The sequence below is a fragment of the Podarcis gaigeae genome (genome assembly GCF_964106915.1).
Source record: "Podarcis gaigeae genome assembly, chromosome: 5".
Taxonomy (NCBI): Eukaryota; Metazoa; Chordata; class Lepidosauria; order Squamata; family Lacertidae; genus Podarcis; species Podarcis gaigeae.
In genome coordinates this window covers 99,721,125-99,744,019 of record NC_139681.1, presented here as the reverse complement: position 1 = coordinate 99,744,019, position 22,895 = coordinate 99,721,125, and the positions used below count along the sequence as shown (strand labels likewise).

The 22,895-nt window shown below is 46.4% G+C and overlaps 1 protein-coding gene across 1 annotated transcript; it reads right to left on the bottom strand.

Moving 5' to 3' along the window:
• Positions 1–7,018: 7,018 nt before the first annotated feature.
• On the bottom strand, positions 7,019–18,459 carry CLDN16 (claudin 16). The gene is made up of 5 exons (XM_083739954.1): positions 18,263–18,459; positions 14,579–14,681; positions 13,894–14,058; positions 9,012–9,203; positions 7,019–7,891 (listed from the first exon to the last, which is right to left on the bottom strand). Exons 1-5 carry the CDS (start codon positions 18,374–18,376, stop codon positions 7,773–7,775), a joined length of 693 nt encoding a protein of 230 aa, XP_083596080.1. The 5' UTR covers positions 18,377–18,459; the 3' UTR covers positions 7,019–7,772.
• Positions 18,460–22,895: the final 4,436 nt, after the last annotated feature.

Below are 22,895 nucleotides of genomic sequence, written 5' to 3'. Positions count from 1 at the left end.
TTATTATTGGCATGCACCTTTTGGTCTGTGTCTGGTAATGGGTTACTGAAAAATGCCTGACCAATTGGGAATTCGGTGTGAGCCAACACAGTCGGATTGGCAGGGTACAAATATTATTATTATTATTATTATTATTATTATTATTATTATTACCCCGCAAGGGAGTTTTTTCCTCCTTTGCACACATGATAAGGCCATAGAGTGACTCCCCTATGAAGGCTGCAGTTTAGAGACTAAAAGACTACATGATAGATATCTATGGAATTGGGCATGGCACATACCCTATATATGAAAAATATACTGCATCCCAGCTTTCCAGTCTCCAGCCCATCACCTCCTGCCACTCCAGCACCTCGCTGTCAACGTTAAGAGTCAGCTGTTCTCTTGCTTCTTAACTGGTCCTTACCTGTCTTGCATACAGGAGACTCACTAATACAGTGGTACCTTGTGTCTCAAACGCCTTGGTTCCCAAACTCCAAAAACCCGGAAGTAAGTGTTCCGGTTTTTGAACATTTTTCGGAAGCTGAATGTCCGATGCAGCTGTCGGCTATTGTTTCCAGGGCACCTGCACCAATCAGAAGGTGGTTTTTGAACATTTCAGAAGTCAAACAGACCTCCGGAACAGATTGAATTTGGCGCTTTCGTTTTTGCTATTTATTTTGCGTTTTCTGTTTTTGAGGTTTTTTCGATTAATTTGTTTTTGTCACTGTGTGGAACCCAGTTCAGCTACTGATTGATTGACTGATTGTGTGACTGCGGAAATGGATAAAAGCCCCCCATCCAAACAATGACTATCAACAGTGCAGGTGAGGAATTTTTTATTTTTTTTTTAATTATCATCTAGAATACTGTCATATATTTTATAGTACAGTATATTGATTATTGTGGCTGGGAAAGCCCAGCCAGATGGGCAGGGTATAAAAAAATTATTATTATTATTATTGCTTTCACTTTATGGATCAATGGTGTTGTTAGATAGTAAAATTCATGTTAAATTGCTGTTTTAGGGGTTGTTTTTAAAAATCTGGAACGGATTAATCCATTTTGCATTACTTTCTATGGGAAAGTGCGCCTTGGTTTTGGAACAATTTGGTTTTGGAACAGACTTTCGGAATGGATTAAATTTGAGAACTAAGGTACCACTGTAACAGGATTTGCAGAATTTCTACCTCTCTCCTCGGAGTAAACATTAGTGCAATACCATCCTTGTAGACATGGATTGTGTCCTTGTATAATAATAATAATAATAATTTTATATATATATACCCTGCCCTTCCCAGTTCAAAAACCGGGCTCTGCAAGACCATGGAATCTGCAGAGAGCTCTGCGACTTTCTCTTTTTGGAACTGGCCATCACGCAGTTGGAAAAATGTGCAGTGGCGTTGCGAAAGGGGAGGAGGGAGGAAGGTCTCTTCTGAAACCCGACAATCACTCATCCCTAATGAACCTCTTTGAGACATGATTTCCTAAGTTATGAGCTGTGATGGGAGATGAGCCAGATTCGTCTCCCCCTCTCTCTCTTTAGCGTTATCAATTTCAAAAGGCTCGGTCCCTGATTGAATATCGCAGACGAAGGCCGGTACTCACCTTGCAAAGCGGAATAGAAAAACCATGGTCTGTAACTTCTTTTTCAACTGTTGCCTTGGATATGAGGCAGCCTATCGCCAGTGATGCCCTGAAGGACATAAATCTCACCGTGCAAAGATTCGACTCGGGTGAGGAAAGCATGAATAAGGCTTAATTTGAGTCGAAATGACAAAGGAAATCACAGCGCATCGTGGATACAGACTCTCGTGCAATTCCCGCTCTAGCAAAGATGCTGGCTGAGAGACCTTGAGCCAAGCCTGAGTCCTCAGCTGACCTCCCCTACAGAGTTGTTGTGAGTTGAAGCAGAGGACACACTGAGCCATCATCTGGTGGAGGCAGCAATTGCGTGTGGAGTCCCCCCCCCAGTGGAAATAAAGACACATGACACAATTATTAAGGTTAATGGGCTAAATAAGGCCACAACTTTATTGGTTACAGGTGATGAGCAGTACTTGGTTCAGATGATGTCTGAGGATCCGGTGCAGACTGAGTCTCCTCTGTTCCGAGTCCGAGCCCGAGTCCCAGGCCATCACACAGGGAAGGAATAGGGGTGAAGGAGAACAAGAGAGAAAAAGGGGGTGGAAGAAGGAGAGGAGAAAATGGGTGGCAGGAAGAGAAAGGGGGCATCCTAGCCCTGCTCACCAGCAGCAGCATTCAAGCCCCCCCCCCCCAATGTCTAAGCTCTCCTTCGACAGTCAAGAGACAGCAATGCTTCTGTATCCTGGTTGCTGGAAACCACTGGAAGGGAGAGGGATTTCGCACTCGGATCCTACTTGCAGGTCTCCCTTTTGGGTATCCCTTTTGGCCACCGTGAGAACAGGATGCTGGGCCAGGTGAGCCACGGGCCTGATCCAGCAGGCTCTCCTTAAGTTCTTTGATTCTCAGACGTCTGGTTCACACGCCGTGCTAAGCTGTGGCTTAGTTCACCAAAGCTAATGCTGGCACAGCACATAGTTGAACTGTGGAACCCGCTGACACGGGAGGCAAGGATGCTCACCAACTTGGATGGCTTTGAAAGGAGGATGAAGACAAATTCATGGAGGACGCGAGGGCTATCACTGGCTGGTCTGATCTAGCAGGCTCTTTTTATATTCTTACTACCTAGGAAGAAATGCAGTTCTTAACTGGGAGGGGGAAAACATCCCTCATTCCTGCCTTAGATGCTCTTGCGTGGCGAGTTCCCGTCCTCCCCCCAGTGGAAATAAAGACACAATTATTAAGGTTAATGGGCTAAATAAGGCCACAACTTTATTGGTTACAGGTGATGAGCGGCTTAGGCATTGGTCCTAACCGACTATATCCGACTTCAGCCCGTCCGCTTGAAGTCCGGGAAGGGTTAACCACCAGTAGGGGGAGTCCTGCTGATGAACATCATCTAGGAACTCCCCCGGGGTCACCGCTAGGGGGCGTGCCTTAGGCCCTCACCCCCTCAGCTTCGGACAGGGCCACGACCCCCAGAATCCTTTACCGGACCTCCCTTCAATATGTGGGGCAGGTGATGGCGCTACCTTCCCTCTTCCATCTGCAAAACAATACCAATGCCTAACCGCCAATACCCAGAAAGTTGTGGCGATTTGCTATGAGGTAGGCGAAAACCAAGTGGCTGGTGCCAATTTGCCAAGTGGAACAATTCCGACCAGGCCCCTCAATGGCAACCAACCAAAGTCCATAGCAAGGTCAAGGAATGGAAACCTTAAGGGGCGGGGAGAGTGGGAAACAGGAACAGCTGGTAGGCGGGGAAAGAGGGAGATCCCTGGCCACACCTGCGTTTAAATCCGGCAGGCCGCACCCCCAAAACCAACCTCTCCATTCTGAAGGAAATCAGCCCTGAGTGCTCACTGGAGGGACAGATCCTGAAGCTGAGGCTCCAAGACTTTGGCCACCTCAGGAGAAGAGAAGACTCCCTGGAAAAGACCCTGATGTTGGGAAAGATGGAGGGCACAAGAAGAAGGGGACGGCAGAGGACGAGATGGTGGGACAGTGTTCTCGAAGCTACCAGCATGAGTTTGACCTAACTGCGGGAGGCAGTGGAAGACAGGAGTGCCTGGCGTGCTCTGGTCCAGGGGGTCACGAAGAGTCGGTCACGACTAAACAACAACAACAAATTTCTATAACAAATAACAGCTCTGCATATTAATGAGGCTCCACCCTTTCCTGGCTTGCTCAGCTTTTGGAGAGTGATCCTACTGAGCCATTATTGCTAGCAATAAACACCCTCTGTTTTCTCACCGCAGTGTGGAGATGTCCTTTCCAGCCAGCCACAACCTTGTAGGGTGTACATGCGAGGAAAGCAGGTTGTATTTGAATTTACTTTACATGCTTTGACTAGATCAGGGGTCCACAAACTTTTTCAGCCATGGGCTGGTCCACTGTCCCTCAGACCTTGTGGAGGGCTGTACTATATTTTGAAAAGTACTGTATATATGAATGAATTCCTGTGCCCCACAAATAACCCAGAGATGCATTTTAAATAAAAGGACACATTCTACTCATGTAAAAACACAGATTCCCGGACTGTCCTTGAGCTGGATTTAAAAGGCAATTGGGCCGGATCCAGCCCCCGGGCCTTAGTTTGCCTACCCATGGACTAGATAGTCCGCCACCATCTTCTAGTAACAAATTTGATGCATCCCGCATAGCGACAGGTTGGGGGCAGCTGGAATCCTGCCACCTCTTTCTGCCAGCGGCATTTAATCGGTTGGACGAACTAATGCGTTTTTGCCAAAATGGCTTTTGAGGATTTCCGTTCCCCGATTTTCATGCTGCATTTCTGTAGCGTCAAATGAATTTTCTATGGGCAGAGACGAGGAATCAGAGCTTCAGACACTTCCTCTGTGTGGGAAGTCCTGTTATTTTATTCCCGTGCAAGAAGCCGATTTGGTTTTGCTTTCAGATGAAAGGAGGGAACTGACAGCAGTTGGCAGGTGAGAGATCAAGCGGGCCTCATCCTGGGCAGTGCCAGCTTTGTATTTCCAGCAGAAATGACAGAAAAAGGCGCTGATGTGTTGGGGCTTGTGGAGCATCAGGGAGGTAGGGAAAATTGTAAGGGCCTCCACTGTGGACTGGGAAAATCTGGAAAAGAGAGAGATGGAGAAGTTCATCCACTCTTGGCTTTGCTCCTGGGATGCTTTAACTTCCTTGGCCAGGTGAGGGTGCTGAAAACTGGCTAGAGAGACTCTCTTTCAGGCGTCCACAGCAGCTAGTTGGGCCAGGCTGTTTTCTCGGGACCCTGTGCAAGGAAATCACATACCCTCCAACATTTCTCCAATGAGAAACAGGGACGTCCCATTCCATAATGATTACTTTACTGTTTATATCCCGCACATCTGAATGGGTTGCCCCCACCACTCTGGGCAGCTTCCAACTTATACAGAAACATAATAAAACCTTAAACCTTTTTTAAAAAAAAACAAAACAAAAAACCCATTCCCTATACAGTGGTACCTCGGGTTAAGTACTGTACTTAATTCGTTCCAGAGGTCCTTTCTTAACCTGAAACTGTTCTTAACCTGAAGCACCACTTTAGCTAATGGGGCCTCCTGCTGCCACTGCGCTGCCACTGCACGATTTCTGTTTTTATCCTGAAGCAAAGTTCTTAACCCGAGGTAATATTTCTGGGTTAGCGGAGTCTGTAACTTGAAGCGTATGTAACCTGAGGTACCACTGTACAGGATTGCCTTCAGATGGCTTGGGGGGTCAGACAACTCCATACCCTCCAACATTTCTCCAGTCAAAATAGGGACGTCCAAAGGACAAGCGGGACATTCTGGGGTCAGAAACCGAGACGACTTTTCTAAATCAGGGATGTCCCTGGAAAATAGGGACACTTGGAGGGTCTGAAATCGTCCTGTTGGAAGTAACTCTCTGTTTTGCAAATAAAAAGGAAACAGCCTTTCAGTGTGTCTCTCCCCCCCCCCCCCCACCGCTCCGTGACCAGAAAGGAGAGAAAGGATAAGCTCTTTTCACAGGGCATATCAACTTTGGGCTTATCGACACTGACCTTTGCTTCACATTTGGGCTTTCCAGGTCCATGTCTTGGAATGACTGAGGCAGAAGGGGAGGAGCTGCATGGCAGAGAAGAAGGACAAGGAGTTGGGGGCAGCTATTAGAGCTGGCTGGGGAACTTAGAATGGCTCTATCTGCAATGCTGACCTGCTGCATGGAGCAAGCTGCTTTTGGGATGACAATATGGTAAAATCTGCAGCTCCTTCATCTCAACTCATGGCAAATATGTCCCATTAAACCATAATTCTTAAGGACACTGCAGCCTCCTCTAGGTCTCAAATCTCAATGTAAACATGACCCTCTGGAGTCTCCTGCACTGCTACGCAGAGACTGGGTGTGTGTGTGTGTGCAACTTTCTAACATTATCTTCCTTAGTAGGTCATTGAAATATACAGTGGTACCTCTGGTTAAGTACTTAATTCGTTCCGGAGGTCTGTTCTTAACCTGAAACTGTTCTTAACCTGAGACACCACTTTGCTAATGGAGTCTCCTGCTGCCGCCATGCTGCCGGAGCCCGATTTCTGTTCTTATCCTGAAGCAAAGTTCTTAACCTGAAGCACTATTTCTGGGTTAGCGGAGTCTGTAACCTGAAGCATATGTAACCCGAGGTACCACTATACTCGGAGTCGAGTGCAGATTTCATGCTCTTTATTCAGCTCATAGTGGTGAGGAGGAATGGAAGTTCCCCCAGAATGTCTGCCTTATATACATTATTTACACAATGGGCCCCACGTGATTGGTTATTCCGGAATTCTCCTGTAGGCCAATCAGGTTGCAGATTCACTTCCACCTGGAGTTGGATTGGGTGGCTCCTGTGGACCAATCAGACTGTTGCATTTTGGATCCTTTTGAACTCAGTACGTAACAGTCATGCAGACCACTGTTCTGAATAATGCTTTTTAGAGGGCATCGGGGGGGTTGTTTATGGAACCAAGGGGTGGGTGGGGGTCCCCAAAAGATTGTGGACTGCAGTTGTGGGGGGTCTGTTTCAAAGAATTAGAAGAAGGAGGGGGACAAAGTATGCTCGAGACTTGTAGTGGTTTGGTATATCTGTTTATTTACACATACAGGTTGGGGAAGTAGCAGGCAAGCAGGGTCTCAGGCAATCCAAAAAGCATCGATTCCTAAGAATTGCTCCCAAAATGTCCCTCATTGCATGCCACCAATTCTGTATGTTGGGCTGCTGTTGTCCTGTTTTCCAGAAGAGACACTCATATGTATTTTGGACTTCCCTGCACCTGTGGGATTTATGTATAGGATAATTGGCTGAAGACCTTTTACACTTTGCAACCTGTACGTGAGACAAAGCTTACAACAGAGCACTCTCTGTCTTTTACATAACTTGATCAAATTATATACAAGGAAAAAATTGGCCTTTCCTAATGTGGAAGCAATCTTATGGCTATTTCTTAGCCTTGGGGTCACTAACTGCTCTGGAGAGAGGAGTTTTCCAAGACTCAAAAGAATTAAAAACGAATTAAGGGCCACGATGTCTCAAGAGAGGTTGTCTGCACTGAGCTTTCTGTACATTGAAAGCGACTAACTTAAACAAATTTTGATGATGTTTTCTGATGTCCTTTAGAGGAGGTATTATGAATTGCAGAATTTTAAATACCCATCACTATCCTTGGCTTCACTCAGTTTTGTTCATGACACTTCCATTTTCTTCTAGTCGTAAGGGTGGGGGATTGGGAGGGTCCTCACAAGTGGAGTAGCCGAGGGCCGCTCTCCATCTAAATCTGGCCCTGGGGATGGCCTTCGGCCAATGAGTGCCATGCACATTCAGACCCCCACAAGCAGGAGAGGGTGTGCTGCTGAAGGGGAGCCCTGAAGTCAGCTGATGAGGTGCATGCCAAGGCTGCATCAAACAGCCACATTTCTTGGGCTATGGAATCATTGGAAGGGGGCCAGCGGATCATCTAGTCCAACCCCCTGCCATTTGACCACTCGGGTTAAATTATGGGTGTTTCCCAGAACCCGCTGCATTCACCATAGGCACAATTCTCAAAACAAACTAACAGACATTTGTTAGGGATGAGAGATTGTCCTGAACATGGTTGGTGGAAACAGCCAAAGTCCTTGGGGCTGAATCACAGCCTCTGGAGACCCTTTCTGGCATCTGGGGCAGCCCCATAAGTCACAAAGGAGGTGAGCAAAGTCCTCTCAGGATCTCCTCTTCCTCACACTCTGGTGTCCATGGCGTACATTTTGGCAGTAGTTGTCTGGGAGGCTGGACGGCACAGGCTGCTCATCCCAGGAGGGGAGTAAGTCTTCCGCAGCGAACTGCTTGCACCAACATCTGTAGCCCAGAGCCCCGGAAAGGGAGAGAAACACACAAAAACACTGCTGGTTAGAACGTGGGCGGGAATCGCCGTAGAATTGCACAGATGGAAGGGAACTTCAAAGGCTATCCAATCCAGCCCCCCTGCAATACAGGAATCACAGCTGAAGGATCCCCGACTGTTTATTTTGATTTCAGGAAGGTTTTTGACAATGTGTCCCATGACATTCTTGCAGACAAGCTGGTAAAATGTGGTTGGGCAAAGTTACTGCTAGATGGATTTGTAGATGATTGACTCATCGAACCCAAAGACGAAACAAAAAAGTAAAAAAATAAAAATAATTCCTTCCAGTAGCACTTTAGGCTACTGGAAGGATTGTTTTGTTTTGTTTTGTTTTGTTTTGTTTTGTTTCGACCACGGCAGACCAACAAGGCTATCTACCTGTAACCCAAACCCAAAAAGTGCTCACAAATTTTTAAGAAGATTGGCAAACATTTCTTGACTACATGGGAAATAATTGTGTGCAGCTGAAAACGCTGACAGCATTAAGATAAATTCAACAGTGTAAATTAGTTCTGATGGATGCAATAATGGAATACTGATTTTTGTAAAACATGCAAGGATTTAAGGTATGTAAAATGAACCATGGAAAGAGACGAAGGGGTCCTTGATATCTGAAGGATGTAGAATGAGTATTTGAAATTGTAAAACAGAAAATTTAATAAAAACTATATATAAAACAAAAACAAAGAGTGGTCACTAATGGTTCCTCATCACCCTGGAAAAAAGTGACAGGTGGGTAGGACTCGAACCAATGGATTCAAGTTACAAGAAAGGAGAGTCTAACTAAACATCAAGAATAATTTTCTGATGCCAAGAGCTGTTTGATAGGGGAATGGGCTCCATCAGAAGGTGTTTGATAGGGGAATGGGCTCCATCAGAAGGACGAGATGGTTGGACAGTGTTCTTGAAGGTACTAGCATGACTTTGACCAAACTGCGGGAGGCAGTGGAAGACAGGAGTGCCTGGCGTGCTCTGGTCCAGGGGGTCACAAATAGTTGGACACGACTAAATGACTAAACAACAACAACCACAAGAACATTTTGCATGGTGGACTCCTCCACCCCCAGCTCTTACCTCTGAAGAGATACATGCAGCAGGTTAGCAAGGAGCCAGATAAGAAGCAGCCCAGAGACCCGCTCAGCCCCAGCCAACAGGACCACCCAAATTTGTACTGGATGCCCACAAAGACATTATGCAAAACCAGAGTCGAGCGCTCCACGTAGACGCCGATGGCGTACCAGACGGATCCAATGAGCCCGGGGACACCTGCAAGAAACAGAGCAAGCACTAGATGTTACCTGCCTGGTTTGGGATATTATCCTCTGCTGATCCACTGGTGACCCTCCTCTGTGGTCTTGGACACTGAAAATGAGAGGTGCCTGCCTGCAGATTTCTGAAAAAGCAAGCAGGAAGAACAAGAAGAAGAAGAAGGAGGAGGAGGAGACTGAAGAGCATCTGTTGTGCTTGTTTATTATTATTAACTTCAGAAATGCCTTGTCTACAGGTCAAATAGACACCCTTCCCCGCGTTTTGAGCAAAAGGAGATTGTGTCTTTGACATGAATGTGTTTATACCATTAGCAACAACCAGCCCCACAAAATTCTCCAATCTCTGTCTCTCCGTGTAAGAAAGAAATTATTTATCCCAATGATGATGCTACAATCAACTTGCACTTGCCTTACTATGTGGTTCCCTAGATCGGATGTGTGGGAGATTGCCTGCTCTTAATGGGGTTACGTTTCCTCTGAAGGAACAGGTTCTTAGCTGGGGGGTCCTCCTGGATCCTTTGCTGTCGCTCAAGGCTCAGGTGGCCTCAGTGGTCCAGAGTGACTTTCACCAGTTTCGGCTGGTGGCCCATCTACGTCCCTATCTGGACAGGGAGAGCCTAACTACTATTCTCTACACCCTGGTAACCTGAAGGTTAGATTACTGCAATGCGTTATACGTGGGGCTGCCTCTGAAACTCCAGCTGGTACAGAATTCGCAGGGCTAATGTAACCTTGAATTTGTCATCCACAATACCCAGCCACCCTGCAGTGTGGATATCTGCAAAGCAAGGTTTTATTTGCAAGGGCAGGACATTCCTCCCACCCCTGTAAACATAGTAATAATTTAATATATATTTTTCTACCGTGCCCATCTGGGTTGCCCCAGCCACTCTGGTTACACGGTCTCTTAAAATGCATTAAACTAAATGACAGGAGCGACAGGACCCCAGAATACATGGCAGTGAGTGAAGAAGTCAGCCAGCACCAAGAGAGAGAGAGAAAGAGAGGGAGGGAGGGAGGGAGGGAGGGAGGGAGGGAGGGAGGAGGAAAGGACAAGTTTCTAGATTATGTGGCTTTGAAGAGATTAGGAAAAGCATCTAGGAAATGCCAGATGAAATTCTATAGAACAGTATGATGGGCAGGATGCTGATGACCCCCCCCCCCCAAAAAAAGACAGGAAAGTTTCTGCAAAGGTGGTTCATTTGCATAATTTATCCAGGTCACAGATTCCAGCTTTGCCTCATGTGGAATTTGAATTCTTTGGCACGGCTGCACCCGCAACCTCCGACCCACGAGGGCTTCCGTTTAATCCCTGCAGCTCTGTGAAAGGTAAAATCCTCCGCTTAATTCGTACCCCTGGGGGGTTTCATTCACCACTGCATGCTCTGAATTTGGAAAGGCAGCAGAACCGCAGCCTGCAAACAGTCCACACTCCAGAATGGGGAGGTGCAATTCTCGGTGTGGGCGCTAACGGTTTTCTTGGGGGAGGTTTTCAGCACTGAAGGGTGCAGCCCCCCCCCCCCCCGGCATGTCTGGGCATCACTCTGACCATTGCCCCACATTACGCTGGACCTGGAGGATGTTTGGCCTTGAAATATGGAGGCTGGATGCAATTGTTCAAGTTGCACTCTGCACATGGTTATGGGTCAGTGCGTCACTTTTCAAGGTCTGATCCACAGTGCTGAAATGAGGTCCCATTGCCGACTCCTGTGGCCTGGCTCAAAGAAAATCCTTCTCTCTGTCCATGTGACTAAAGAACACGGGTGTGTTTGCAGGGGTCAGTCTGGATCAGGGCCGGATTTAGGTTTGATGAGGCCCTGAGCTACTGAAGGTAATGGGGCCCTTTATATGTCCAGCTGTCCTTTGTCAACAACAAACTGTGACAGTTTTTTGTGTTGAATATATGCTATATAGGTATCTCAAGCCATTTGCAACATGTTGCCATGCGACCAGTCCATGCAGAATGTATGCACCCTATATTAAAGGGACTCCTGACCATTAGGTCCAGTCGTGGCCGACTCTGGGGTTGCGTTGCTCATCTCGCTTTATTGGCCGAGGGAGCCAGCGTACAGCTTCCAGGTCATGTGGCCAGCATGACTAAGCCGCTTCTGGAGAACCAGAGCAGCGCACGGAACCGCTGTTTACCTTTCCGCTGGAGCGGTACCTATTTATCTACTTGGACTTTGATGTGCTTTCGAACTGCTAGGTTGGCAGGAGCAGGGACCGAGCAACGGGAGCTCACCCCGTTGCGGGGATTCGAACCACCAACCTTCTGATCGGCAAGTCCTAGGCTCTGTGGTTTAACCCATAGTGCCACCCGTGGCATATATATAGATGATAGACATAGATAGATAGATAGGAGCAAACCAGGGATATTTGAGGGAGCAGGCGAGCAGGCAGGGCCCATGACTTACACAACACAAAACACTGTTGCTGTATGTAGGTTTTATTTTATTAGTTTTTTATATTGTATTTTGGAAATCTACATCCAGGTTTTTTTACCTTTAAATTTTTTGGAGGGCCCCCAAGAGAGTGGGGCCCTGAGCTAGAGCTTGTTTAGCTTATACGTAAATCTGACACTGGCCAGGATGATGTGCTTGGATCCTCTACCCCATACATAGGCAAACTCAGCCCTCCAGATGTTTTGGGACTACAACTCCCATGATCCCTAGCTAACAGGACCAGTGGTCAGGGATGATGGGAACTGTAGTCCCAAAACATCTGGAGGGCCGAGTTTGCCTTTGCTTGCTCTACCCAGTGAGGCTTAGAATCTAATGGAGGATTCTGTTGCTGAACTGGTGAGGCAAGTTTCTTTTTAGCTGGCCATTTAAGTGTCCTCGCCAAAAGATGGAGCCAGGTTGCAAGAGCTGCAACTAAGTCAGGGGGGTTTCCAAGCTAAGGGGTATTGGCTTGCCTCCACCCTCTTCTCTTAGCTTAGTACGTTTCCGAGCATAATTCAAAGTGTTGGTGCTGACCTTGAAAGCCCTAAACGGCCTCTGCCAAGTAGTCCTGAAGGAGTGTCTCCACCCCCATCATTCTGCCCCGACGCTGAGGTCCAGCTCTGAGGGCCTTCTGGCAGTTCCTTCTCTGGAGGGCAGGCTTTGTGGGGGACAGAACCTCAGTTAATTGAGTATTTTAAAAGCTTTTCACTAATTTTTGTAGATCTGACCCCGTTGGCTATGGCCAATTTTGCAAGTGTCACATAATCCCCATTCCAAAACTTGTGGAAGCCCAGTTGCTTAGTGTGGCAACACTTACACTCTGGAACTGCCTGCTTAGAAAGTTGTGGTCAAGTTTAACCTATTTCTTCTTCTTCTTTTTCTTTCCCATAGTTTATCCCTTTTTTATTTTGACGATGTAATAATCATAAATAAATAAGAATAAAAATGTGCACCCCACCCCGAGACCATTCCACTGTACCTATCCAACCTCTCCAAATTTCAACACCTCTTGCGATGGTATTTAACCTTTTCCCCTTTAACAGCACAAATTCTACAAACACCCTCCGTAACTCCTCAAAATCATTTCTCCTGCATATTCCCTGTCTTACCTTAATGGCACATGTTAATTTATCGCTAATAGCTATATTCCACACCTCTTTATACCATTCTTCCATTTTATATTCTGCTTGCCCCTTCCACATCCTGGCTATAATAATTTGTGCAGCTGTCAATAAATTTGTGAGCAAGTCCTTCATAGCCTGAGGACCTTCCGCCCCATCGTAAATTGATAATAATTTAGCATTATTATCACTTTAACATTTTAAATTTAAACTCCTTCTATCTACTAAAAGAAAACATTATGAAAATGATGTATAGGTGGTACTTAACCCCGGTAAAATTGGCAAATATTTATCATACGAATGATAATTTATGCTGGAAGTGCAAAGAAAAAGAAGGCACTTTTTATCATATGTGGTGGATGTATCCTAAAGTTAAGGACTTCTGGGAAAAAATTATAATGAGTTAAAAAAAAGTTGAAAAATACCTTTGTTAAGAAACCAGAAGCCTTTTTACTTGGAATAATAGGATTGGAATTGCCAAAAAAGATGTTAGATTATTTTTGCATGCCACTACAGCAGCAAGACTGCTATTAGCTAAAAATTGGAAATCTCAAGAAATACCAACAATAGAAGAATGGCAGATGACGATGTTGGAGTTTTTGGAGCTGGCAGACCTGACTGGAAGAATCCGCGATCAGAAAGAAGATTGGAAGTTAATTTAAAGATTATCTAGCTAAATATTGTAATATATTGTAATATAAGATAAGCAGAAAATACTTGAAAGTACCAAACAGGCCTAGGATTAGAATAAGAATGTTGCATATTAATATGGATCTAAGTTAATAAAAAAAAAGAGATGAAGATAGTAGATTGAAGGAGTTACTGTAGTAGAAAGATAATCTTGGAGAACTGTTACAAGGTGATACAATGAAATTCAGTTAGAGGGGATTCGAGGAAGTCAGTTAACAATGAAATTTAAAATGAACTTTAGAAAGAAGATGTGGTTTTATTTTTGTTTTTTTCTTTTGTTTCTTTTTTTTGTGTAGTATTGTAGTGTGTTTACTTTTGTATGTTTTATATGTTCTATTTGTTAAAATCAATAAAAAAATAGGGGGGGGGGAATAAACTTCTATCTCCCAGCCCCAGCCCCACCCGACCCAAGTCCCAGCTTTCTGCGGCCAACTACCTCCCGTTAGCAGAGCCAGTCCAGCTATGAAGCAGATTTGGGTTTTGATTCCAGGTTCGTCCGTTAGGAATTTCACACAGTCCAGGCCCAGGAGGAGGAAGGTGAACCCGAAGCCAGCCAGGATGTCAGCCGTGATGAGCATCGCTCGGGTCAGGACCAGTTTCACTGCAAAACAAGAAAGAGCCTGGAGGCAGAAGGGAGGGACTGGTGTGGCGCAGTGGTTAGTGTGTCAGAGTAGGACCTGGGAGACCAAGGTTCGAATCCCTCCCTGGCCATACAGCTCACTGGGTGACCTTGAGCTCAGTGGCTGCCTCTCAGACTGACCTACTTCACAGGGTTGTTGTAGGGACTAAAGGAGAAGGGTGGGAAAGAACCATGTACGCCACTTTAAGTTCCTTAGCGGGGGGAAGTGTGATATTTAAATGCAATAAATAAATAAATAAATAAATAAATAAATAAAGTAAGTTTCAGATCATTTTGACATCAGCATAATGATTCTAGAGATGAATTATATGTGATTTTGATAATATTAAAGTGAAAACCAAATAAAACAAACAAACAAACAAACAAAAACAAGTTTTTCAGCTTATGGTGACCTGTCCCAGTAAATGCTTTCTCTAATACCTATTTCCTTCAGAATTGATCCAGTAATAATAATAATAATAAAAACTCGCAGCAGACATACCTGGGTGCTCAGCCAAGATGGAGTCATATTCATCGCAGGTTGTTATCCCGTCAAAGGCATTGGTGACGCATTCCCACCAAAGGCCGCGGCAGGTAGCACTCAACTACGTGGGAGAAAGTGACCATCATCCTTATTACTATGAGGATCTGCCCCAAGGAGCCTACAGTTTCAGTTAGAGTGGCCTTGCAACTGGGTTGGGCTACATGACCTTTGGGGAACCCTTCCAGCTCTTGACCATTCTGTTATTCTGTGTGCCCCAGTCAACAGAGGATAGTTCCTTCTGTGAATGAGTCCTCTATGTGAAGGCCTGTGTTATCCCAGAGCTATAGCTTGGGATAATATCCTGCCATTTCCCCACAGTGGGACTCAAGGGAGCTGACACAAATTAAAAACCACACAAGGGAAAATGCAGAAGGCTAAAAGCCTGTGAAAAATAGTAAGTTGTAAAGCAATTAAACTCTAACAGAATTAAAGCAATACAAAACCACAGATATGTTAAAATGCAGAGATTAAAAACAGAACAGCACACTTTAAATGGGGTGAGCAGAATGTCCCAGGTACATCTTCAGGTAGGGCTGGAGGAAGCTCCATGCCTCACATCCAGTAGAGCCTCTGCCAGCCTGGGTAGACACTACAGAGCTGGGTGGACCAATGGCCTGACTCAGTAGGCAGCCGCTTCCTATCTTCCGGACTGGTCCAAAGAGGAAGCACCAGCAGCAGAAGTGACAGCCTTGAAGCTGCCAGTTTCTATTTAAATCCGAGTATGGAAGTGAGAGCTGGACCATAAAGAAGGCTGATTGCTGAATAATTGAGGCTTTTGAATTCTGGTGCTGGAGGAGACTCTGGAGAGTCCCACGGACTGCAAGAAGATCCAACCTCTCCATTCTGAAGGAAATCAGCCCCGAGTGCTCACTGGAAGGACAGATCCTGAAGCTGAGGCTCCAAGACTTTGGCCACCTCATGAGAAGAGAAGACTCCCTGGAAAAGACCCTGATGTTGGAGAAGACGGAGGGCACAAGGAGAAGGGGACGACAGAGGACGAGATGGTGGGACAGTGTTCTCGAAGCTACGAACATGAGTCTGACCAAACTGCGGGAGGCAGTGGAAGACAGGAGGGCCTGGCGTGCTCTGGTCCAGGGGGTCACGAAGAGGCGGACAGGACTAAACGACTAAACAACAATCTCTCTTTCCCCCTTTGCCTTGCATAATTTTATACATCTCTGTCATACCCTCCCCCTGCTCACATTTTATCTCTAACCCCCCCCCCAAAAAAAAACATTTGTTACCTTTCCCATCTAAAGCCCCCACCCCCCAGGATGGAGGCTGCACGCATTTTAGCTGGGAAAACAATCTCAGGCTACTGGAAAAAAGTCACCTAAAACCAGCTTGGTTTGGCAACCTAAAGCCAGGCGCTGAAATTCACCCCAAGCGCTGAAACTGGGGGGATTTCCCATAATCTTGGAAACATGCAAATTTGGGGGTGGGAAGAAAGAAAAGTGATCTGGGCGGATAGCCTTGTCTGGAGCCTCTTTCTTTCTTTCTTTCTTTCTTTCTTTCTTTCTTTCTTTCTTTCTTCCCCCCCTCCCTCCCTCCCTCCCTCCCTCTCTCTCTCTCCCCTTTCCTCCTTTCCTTTCCTTCCTTCCTTCCTTCCCTTCCTCTTTCTCTCCTTTTCTCTTCCATGCTTTCATATCTCTCTCTCTCTCTCTCTCTCTCTCTCTCTCTCTCTCTCTCTCCCTCCCTTTCTCCTTCTCTCCCTTCCTCTTTGTATCTCCTTCCTTCTTTCCTTCGCGCAAAGCCCTTCCTCGGCACTGCTTGCTGAGCCAGCGTCTGGCCTCCCTGATCCGACGCCGGCTCCTTTCCAGGGAACACGGCTCATTACCCCCCCACCCCGTCCCCATATTTAGGGATGCAATGACCCGCTTAGGTGGCGAGATCAACTCATTCTGTCAGGTATTAATGCTGCAGGCCCTTCGCCGAGCGCGTTGGTATTCAGACGCAGCGCCGGGACGTGCAAAGCCTGAATGCGCTTAACCCCGAGGGCGCATTAATGAAACACCGAGGAGGAGAGGAGGGGACGCGGTCCAACTGGAGGTGCCTTTGAACCGCAGAGGCAAGGTTAAAAAAACACCAAACCCCTTTGCTGTTCACGGTGTTGGATTTCCCAGTTTCCCCTAAGTCTAGAGAGAAGCAGCTTGCGAAACTTGCCATTTCTGGGTTCCCTTGGCAGTCAGGGGTGACATTGCCCAGAGGGCACCCAAGCGACCCAGCAGTCTTTCAATAGCCGCTTGGCAAAGAAGTTGCCTTGCATGCAGAAGGCCCTGGGTTCAGTCCGGTGGGACTGGGAGAGGCTCTCTTCCTGACCCCCTGGACAGCTGCTGCCAGCCAGCGTAGGATAAGCTGGAATCATAGAAGTGTAGACTTGGAAGGGACTCCCAAAGGTCATCTGGCCCAACCCTCCAGTGCAGGAATTTGTTGCTGCTGTTAAATTTCTATGACCGGTTCACAACATAAAATGTAAGCTAAAAACACAAAATATTTCTATTATTATTTGTTTGTTTATTAAATTTGTATACTGCCCTATAAACATGCAGGTCTCTCGGCAGTCCACAGGATAAAATTACAACATAAAAATACAAAATACATAAAATGAAAATGAAAGCAACCCAAGAACCTCCCCAGCACATTTTAAAAGGGCATTGCATGACAATCATAATACTTAATAAAATAAGGCAGCTTCCTATGTGAATTTCCCACTGCTCCTTGCATTTCCTTGCCTTTTCCCATCTGTTCAAACTGGTTTTGTTGTTGTTGTTTGCTAATGTTTATTAGGAAGTTGTTGATGTTGATGGTGTTGATTATTACGTTTATTAGGGAGTTTATTAGGGACTTGCCTTATCCCAAATCACAGCACTGGTCTGTTTTTCTCAGCCCTGCCTGGAATAGTTTGCTGGGGACTGAAAATGGGATATTCTGCATGTGAATCAGGCTCCTTGCCCACTGGGCTATAGCCCCGTCCCTTCTGACAAATCACACTGGTGAATTAGGGGTGCTGTTTTAATAGATTAAAAGTGGGAGTGGTTAGCATGTCAAGACTCGGACCTGGGAGACCAGGGTTCAAATCTGTGCTCGGTTGCTAAACTCACAGGGTGACCTTGAAGACTCCCACCAGCAAGATTCTCTTCTGAGCTGATTGATGGGGTGTTCTACTTATATACAGAGCTTAACAACTTTTAAAGGGATGGCAAAGTTCTCACAATCTGGTTAAGAAACTACCTTAGCCGGAAAACAGCATTACTGGTCCAAAACCTAGAGCATTCCCTACTGACTTCACCCTCTCACGTTTTCTGGGGATCGCCCAGTCGGCAGAGCACAAGACTCTTCTTCTCCAGAGTCTTGGATTCGAGTCCTACACTGGGTAAAAGATTCCACCACTGCAGGGAGTTGAACTAGATGATCCTCATGGCCACTTCCAACTCCACAATGCTATGATTCTCCCACCTTCCTGCCAACTCTCTCTTTCTCACTCTAAGGAAGACGCAGTCCAAAGTCCTTTCAGAAACCAGACCCATAGGTTCTGCTCCCACATTCACCACTGCTCCTCCTCACTCTGGAAAGCTGCACCTGATGGATCTAAGCCAGCCGTGTAGCCCCTGGAGTCTCCCTCTCCCTCTCTTTTTGCCTTACCTCCAAGGAGTCGTCCGTGTTCACCATCCAACAGTCTGTCCAAGTGGCAGCAATCAGGAAGCCAGCAGAGAAGAAGGCCAAGAAGCAGCCTGTGTATTGGAGAAGGTGCTTCATCTCCTCCAAAATCTACGCCAGGTCTTGCTGTGGGTCTGCGCTGATCTCCAGCAAAGTCTCCGCTTTCTTTTGCAAATGATCAACAGGTGATCAACGGGTCCCATAGCTTGAGCAGGCTGGAGCAGAGGGAGGCGGGCCTTATGCCTGGTGCTAAGCAACCAAGATGCAGCAGCCAATCGCCTGGGTTCAATTAGAGTCCTGCACTGCACAGACCAACACCAGTGCAGGGTCCACAAACGCGCGTGGAAGATTTTGATGGTTTGAGAAAGAATTCTAGAATTGCAAAGTTGGAAGGGACCCGAAGGATCATCTAGACCAGAGAAATGCAGAGCAGAAGGTGGTCTTAGCCTAGTCCAAGGGCAGAACGAGAGAGGAGCCTCCTGGATCAGGCCACAGGCCCATCTAGTCCGGCATCCTGTTCTTACAGTGGCCAACCAGTTGCCCCCATGGGAAACCCACAAGCAGGATTCGGGCACAAGAGCAAGACTCTCACAGCAACGGGTATTCAGAAGCATCATTGCCTCCGACCGTGTGGTCAGAGCATAGCCATTGTGCTGGAAATCTCAGGTGAGATCCTCACATAGTGGAAATTGCTCCCAGCACCAGTTACCACAGGACACAGGTGGTGCTGTGGTCTAAACCACAGAGCCTAGGGCTTGCCAATCAGAAGGTCGGTGGTTCGAATCCCCGTGACGGGGTGAGCTCCCGTTGCTCGGTCCCTGCTCCTGCCAACCTAGCAGTTTGAAAGCACGTCAAAGTGCAAGTAGATAAATAAGTACCACTCCGGCAGGAAGGTAAACGGCGTTTCTGTGTGCTGCTTTGGTTCACCAGAAGCGGCTTAGTCCTGCTGGCCACATGAACCGGAAGCTGTACGCTGGCTCCCTCGGCCAGTAAAGTGAGATGAGTGCCGCAACCCCAGAGTTGTCTGCAACCTAACAGTCAGGGGTCCCTTTACCTTTACCAGTCACCACACAGAGGCAGGGAAAGAAGACAAAGCTCAGAAAAACAGATAGGTAGGCTTTTGCAGATAGATATATACAGATTGTTGTTGTTGTTGTTTAGTCGTGTCCGACTCTTTGTGACCCCCTGGACCAGAGCACGCCAGGCCCTCCTGTCTTCCACTGCCTCCCGCAGTTTGGTCAGACTCATGTTTGTAGCTTCAAGAACACTGTCCCACCATCTCATCCTCTGTCGTCCCCTTCTCCTTGTGCCCTCCATCTTTCCCAACATCATGGTCTTTTCCAGGGAGTCTTCTCTTCTCATGAGGTGGCCAAAGTCTTGGAGCCTCAGCTTCAGGATCTGTCCTTCCAGTGAGCACTCAGGGCTGATTTCCTTCAGAATGGATATGTACAGATACATACAAGTATAAAATATCTCTAAATATTTTAGAGTTCTCTATTTAGTTTCTCTAAATAAGTTCAGCAATTCAAGTCTTAATACCAAACAAGTAACACCAACTGGCTAACCAACAGGCAGACGAACTGACAGACATTACTGAGCTGACAAGTATTAATCACAGATCTAGTTGTGGCACGGGGCCATTATCATAGCAAGTGGCTTGGCTGACCTTGCACCTGTGATTAGCTCATTCCGTGGGAATGTTGAGGGCATTGGAAAGGATATATTGAGTAATATTATCCTTCCTCACTTAGGCTAATGAGGTCGTAGCAGAGCACATTCCCTTGCATATTGCAGGAAACTAATTGATTGGATACATGAGAATCCCTTGCGTTAAGCAATCCAGTCTGGCTGGTCCAGATTGGACTTGTTCCTGGTAAATCCGCTTTTGTTCCCTCTTAAAAGAATAATGACACAGTAATCTTCTTCTAAAGTAATGATAAGGTTTGCTCACGTTCAGTCCTCTGTGTGATCCTGAAGTCAGGCTTTACCTTGTGGTTACAGATACAGAGAAAAGTCTGGGTTCGTCCTCTTGTCAGGAGTGAGCTCGTGTGCTGCTGGCCGAGAGCCAGCAGACAGCAAGAGCATCAAGATGGTTGTGGCGTTTGCCTCCTAGGTGGGTCATAAGGAAAGGGTTAAATGAGTGTGATGCGATTGGCGAGTGGGAATGCAAGGGAGGAGTAAAAGTTAGAGTGGGAGGTTTTGAAAGTCAGTTGAGGTTTGGGCATTGGAGAAGGAAGAGGGAGGAATAGGCAGTGGGTTGGTCGAGTTGTATTGTGAGAGAGTGAGAGGAATTGTTAGGTGGAGTCAGATAGACAGTTGGAATAATCAGTTTGAAGTTGTTAGGACATATAGGTCGGTAAGAAACTAAGATTAAGAAACTGCCAAGAAAAATTAACTGTAACCATAAGCTTGTTCCTGCATTTAAAAATAAACTTGATTATTTGTTTATGTTAACAACTGTCTGGACTCTGTGCGTTCCCGTGAGAAACAGGGAGGTGGCAGCGGAAAAAGCAATCGCAGTGGTGGCACAGGATCAATAGACCGTCAAACATCCGGGGGCCCTGTGTGTGATCGGCACAAAATTGGTGGCAGGGGTGGGATAAATAAAATACGCCCGTGGTAGGATAACAACACCTGTCACCACAAAAGTGGTAGGCAAGTGGTAGGATAATATCTATACGCTTGAGGTGGGATCAGAGAGATGGGCCTGTGTGTGTGTGTGGGGGGGGGAAACAATACACCTGGAGTGGGAAAGGTAAATCTATGAAGTGATTACCTAGCCCGGGGGGGGGGGTGTAGTTGTGAAATACCCAAGATAAGCCGCAAAGCCAAAATAACAAAGAGAAAGAGAGCTCAAAGTGGCAAAAGAGCAAAAAAGGCAAACGAGGAAGATGGCCAAAACAAAAAAAAAATTCCTTCCAGTAGCACCTTAAAGACCAACTAAGTCAGTTCTTGGTATGAGCTTTCGTGTGCATGCACACTTCTTCAGATACACTGAAACAGAAGTTTCCAGACCCTTCTATATAGTGAGAAGGTGGGGAGGGGTATTACTCAGAAGGCTGGTGGGAATGGGTGATTGGCAGATAGCTGTGATGAGCCTGTTGACGACTCTTAACGACTGCAATAGGTCTTACAGGAAAAAGCAAGGGGTGAAAAGGTGAAAAATGGCTTTGTCATGTATAATGAGATAAGAATCCAAGGTCTTTGTTCAGACCAGGTTTCTCCATGGTTTTAAGTTTGGTGATAAGTTGTAATTCAGCAGCTTCTCTTTCCAGTCTATTTCTGAAATTCCTTTGTAGTAAAACAGCTACTTTGAGATCTTGTATAGAATGTCCTGGGAGATTGAAGTGTTCTCCTACTGGTTTCTCTGTCTTGTGATTCCTGATGTCCGATTTATGTCCGTTCATTCTTTGGCGTAAGGTCTGGCCTGTTTGTCCAATATAGAGAGCTGAAGGACACTGTTGGCATTTGATGGCATACACAATGTTAGACGATGAGCAATTAAATAGTCCCGAGAAGGTATGTGTGATGTTGTTGGGGCCAGTAATGGTGTTGTCCGGGTGTATGTGGCAGCAAAGTTGGCATCTGGGTTTATTGCAGGCTCTGGTGCCAGTGTCCGTGTTAGGTCTGGTTGTAGTATTATTGTGGGTTAGGAGTTGTTTAAGACTGGGTGGCTGTCTGTAGGCAATGAAAGGTCTTCCTCCCAGAGCTTGAGAAAGAGAACTGTCATTGTCCAGGAGAGGTTGTAGATCTCTGATGATGCGTTGTACTGTTTTAACTTGGGAGCTTGGGAGGAAGATGGCTGTGTGACTAGCCCTTTTATGGGGTCTCCCAGGGTCACACCTGGTCACACACAGGGGGAGGAAGCTCCAGACCAGGTGTGACAGGAAGTCCTCCTGGCTGGGGCAACATTTCCCCTGTGTGTCCACTCTGGGAAAACAGGAAATGTTGCATTTGACTGCTTTTGTGATGTTACATCCCACACATCCATGGGGTGATTCATGCTGATGAAGGAAATTTACCCCTTCTTAGTTACTCCTACACATTGTGGCTAGTAGGCATTGATAATAATAATAATAATAATAATAATAATAATAATAATAATAATAATAATAATAATTTTTCTTTATACCCCACCCTCCCCAGCCAAGACCAGGCTCAGGGCGGCTAACAACCAATAATACAAATAAGTTGATTAAAATACAACTTGAAAAACAAGATTAAAACACAACATTAAAACATTAAGATGCAGCCTCTTCACAGGAGGAGAAGGGGGGGGGAGAGGAGAAGGGGATCAAATTGGCTCCAAGCCAAAGGCCAGGCGGAACAACTTTGTCTTACAGGCCCTGCGGAAAGAAATCAGATCCTGCAGGGCCCTGGTCTCATGAGACAGAGCGTTCCACCAAGTTGGGGCCAGTGTTGAAAAGGCCCTGGCTCTGGTTGAGGCTAATCTAACTTCCTCAGGGCCTGGGATGTCTAGGGTGTTGCTATTTATGGACCTTAAGGTCCTCCGTGGGGCATACCAGGAGAGGCGGTCCTGTAGGTACGAGGGTCCTAGGCTGTGAATAGCCTTTTCCCACCATGGATTTGTCCAATCCCTCTTTAAAGTCACCCAAGT

Bases quoted from the DNA above. Each gene is read 5' to 3' on its own strand.
- CLDN16 (XM_083739954.1), bottom strand. From the start codon at position 18,376: ATGAAGCACCTTCTCCAATACACAGGCTGCTTCTTGGCCTTCTTCTCT. The intron at 14,682-18,262 runs GTAAGGCAAAAA...TCTCCCACGTAG, and splicing joins ACACGGACGACTCCTTGGAG to TTGAGTGCTACCTGCCGCGG. The intron at 7,892-9,011 runs GTAAGAGCTGGG...TCTGGGCTACAG, and splicing joins CTGCATGTATCTCTTCAGAG to ATGTTGGTGCAAGCAGTTCG.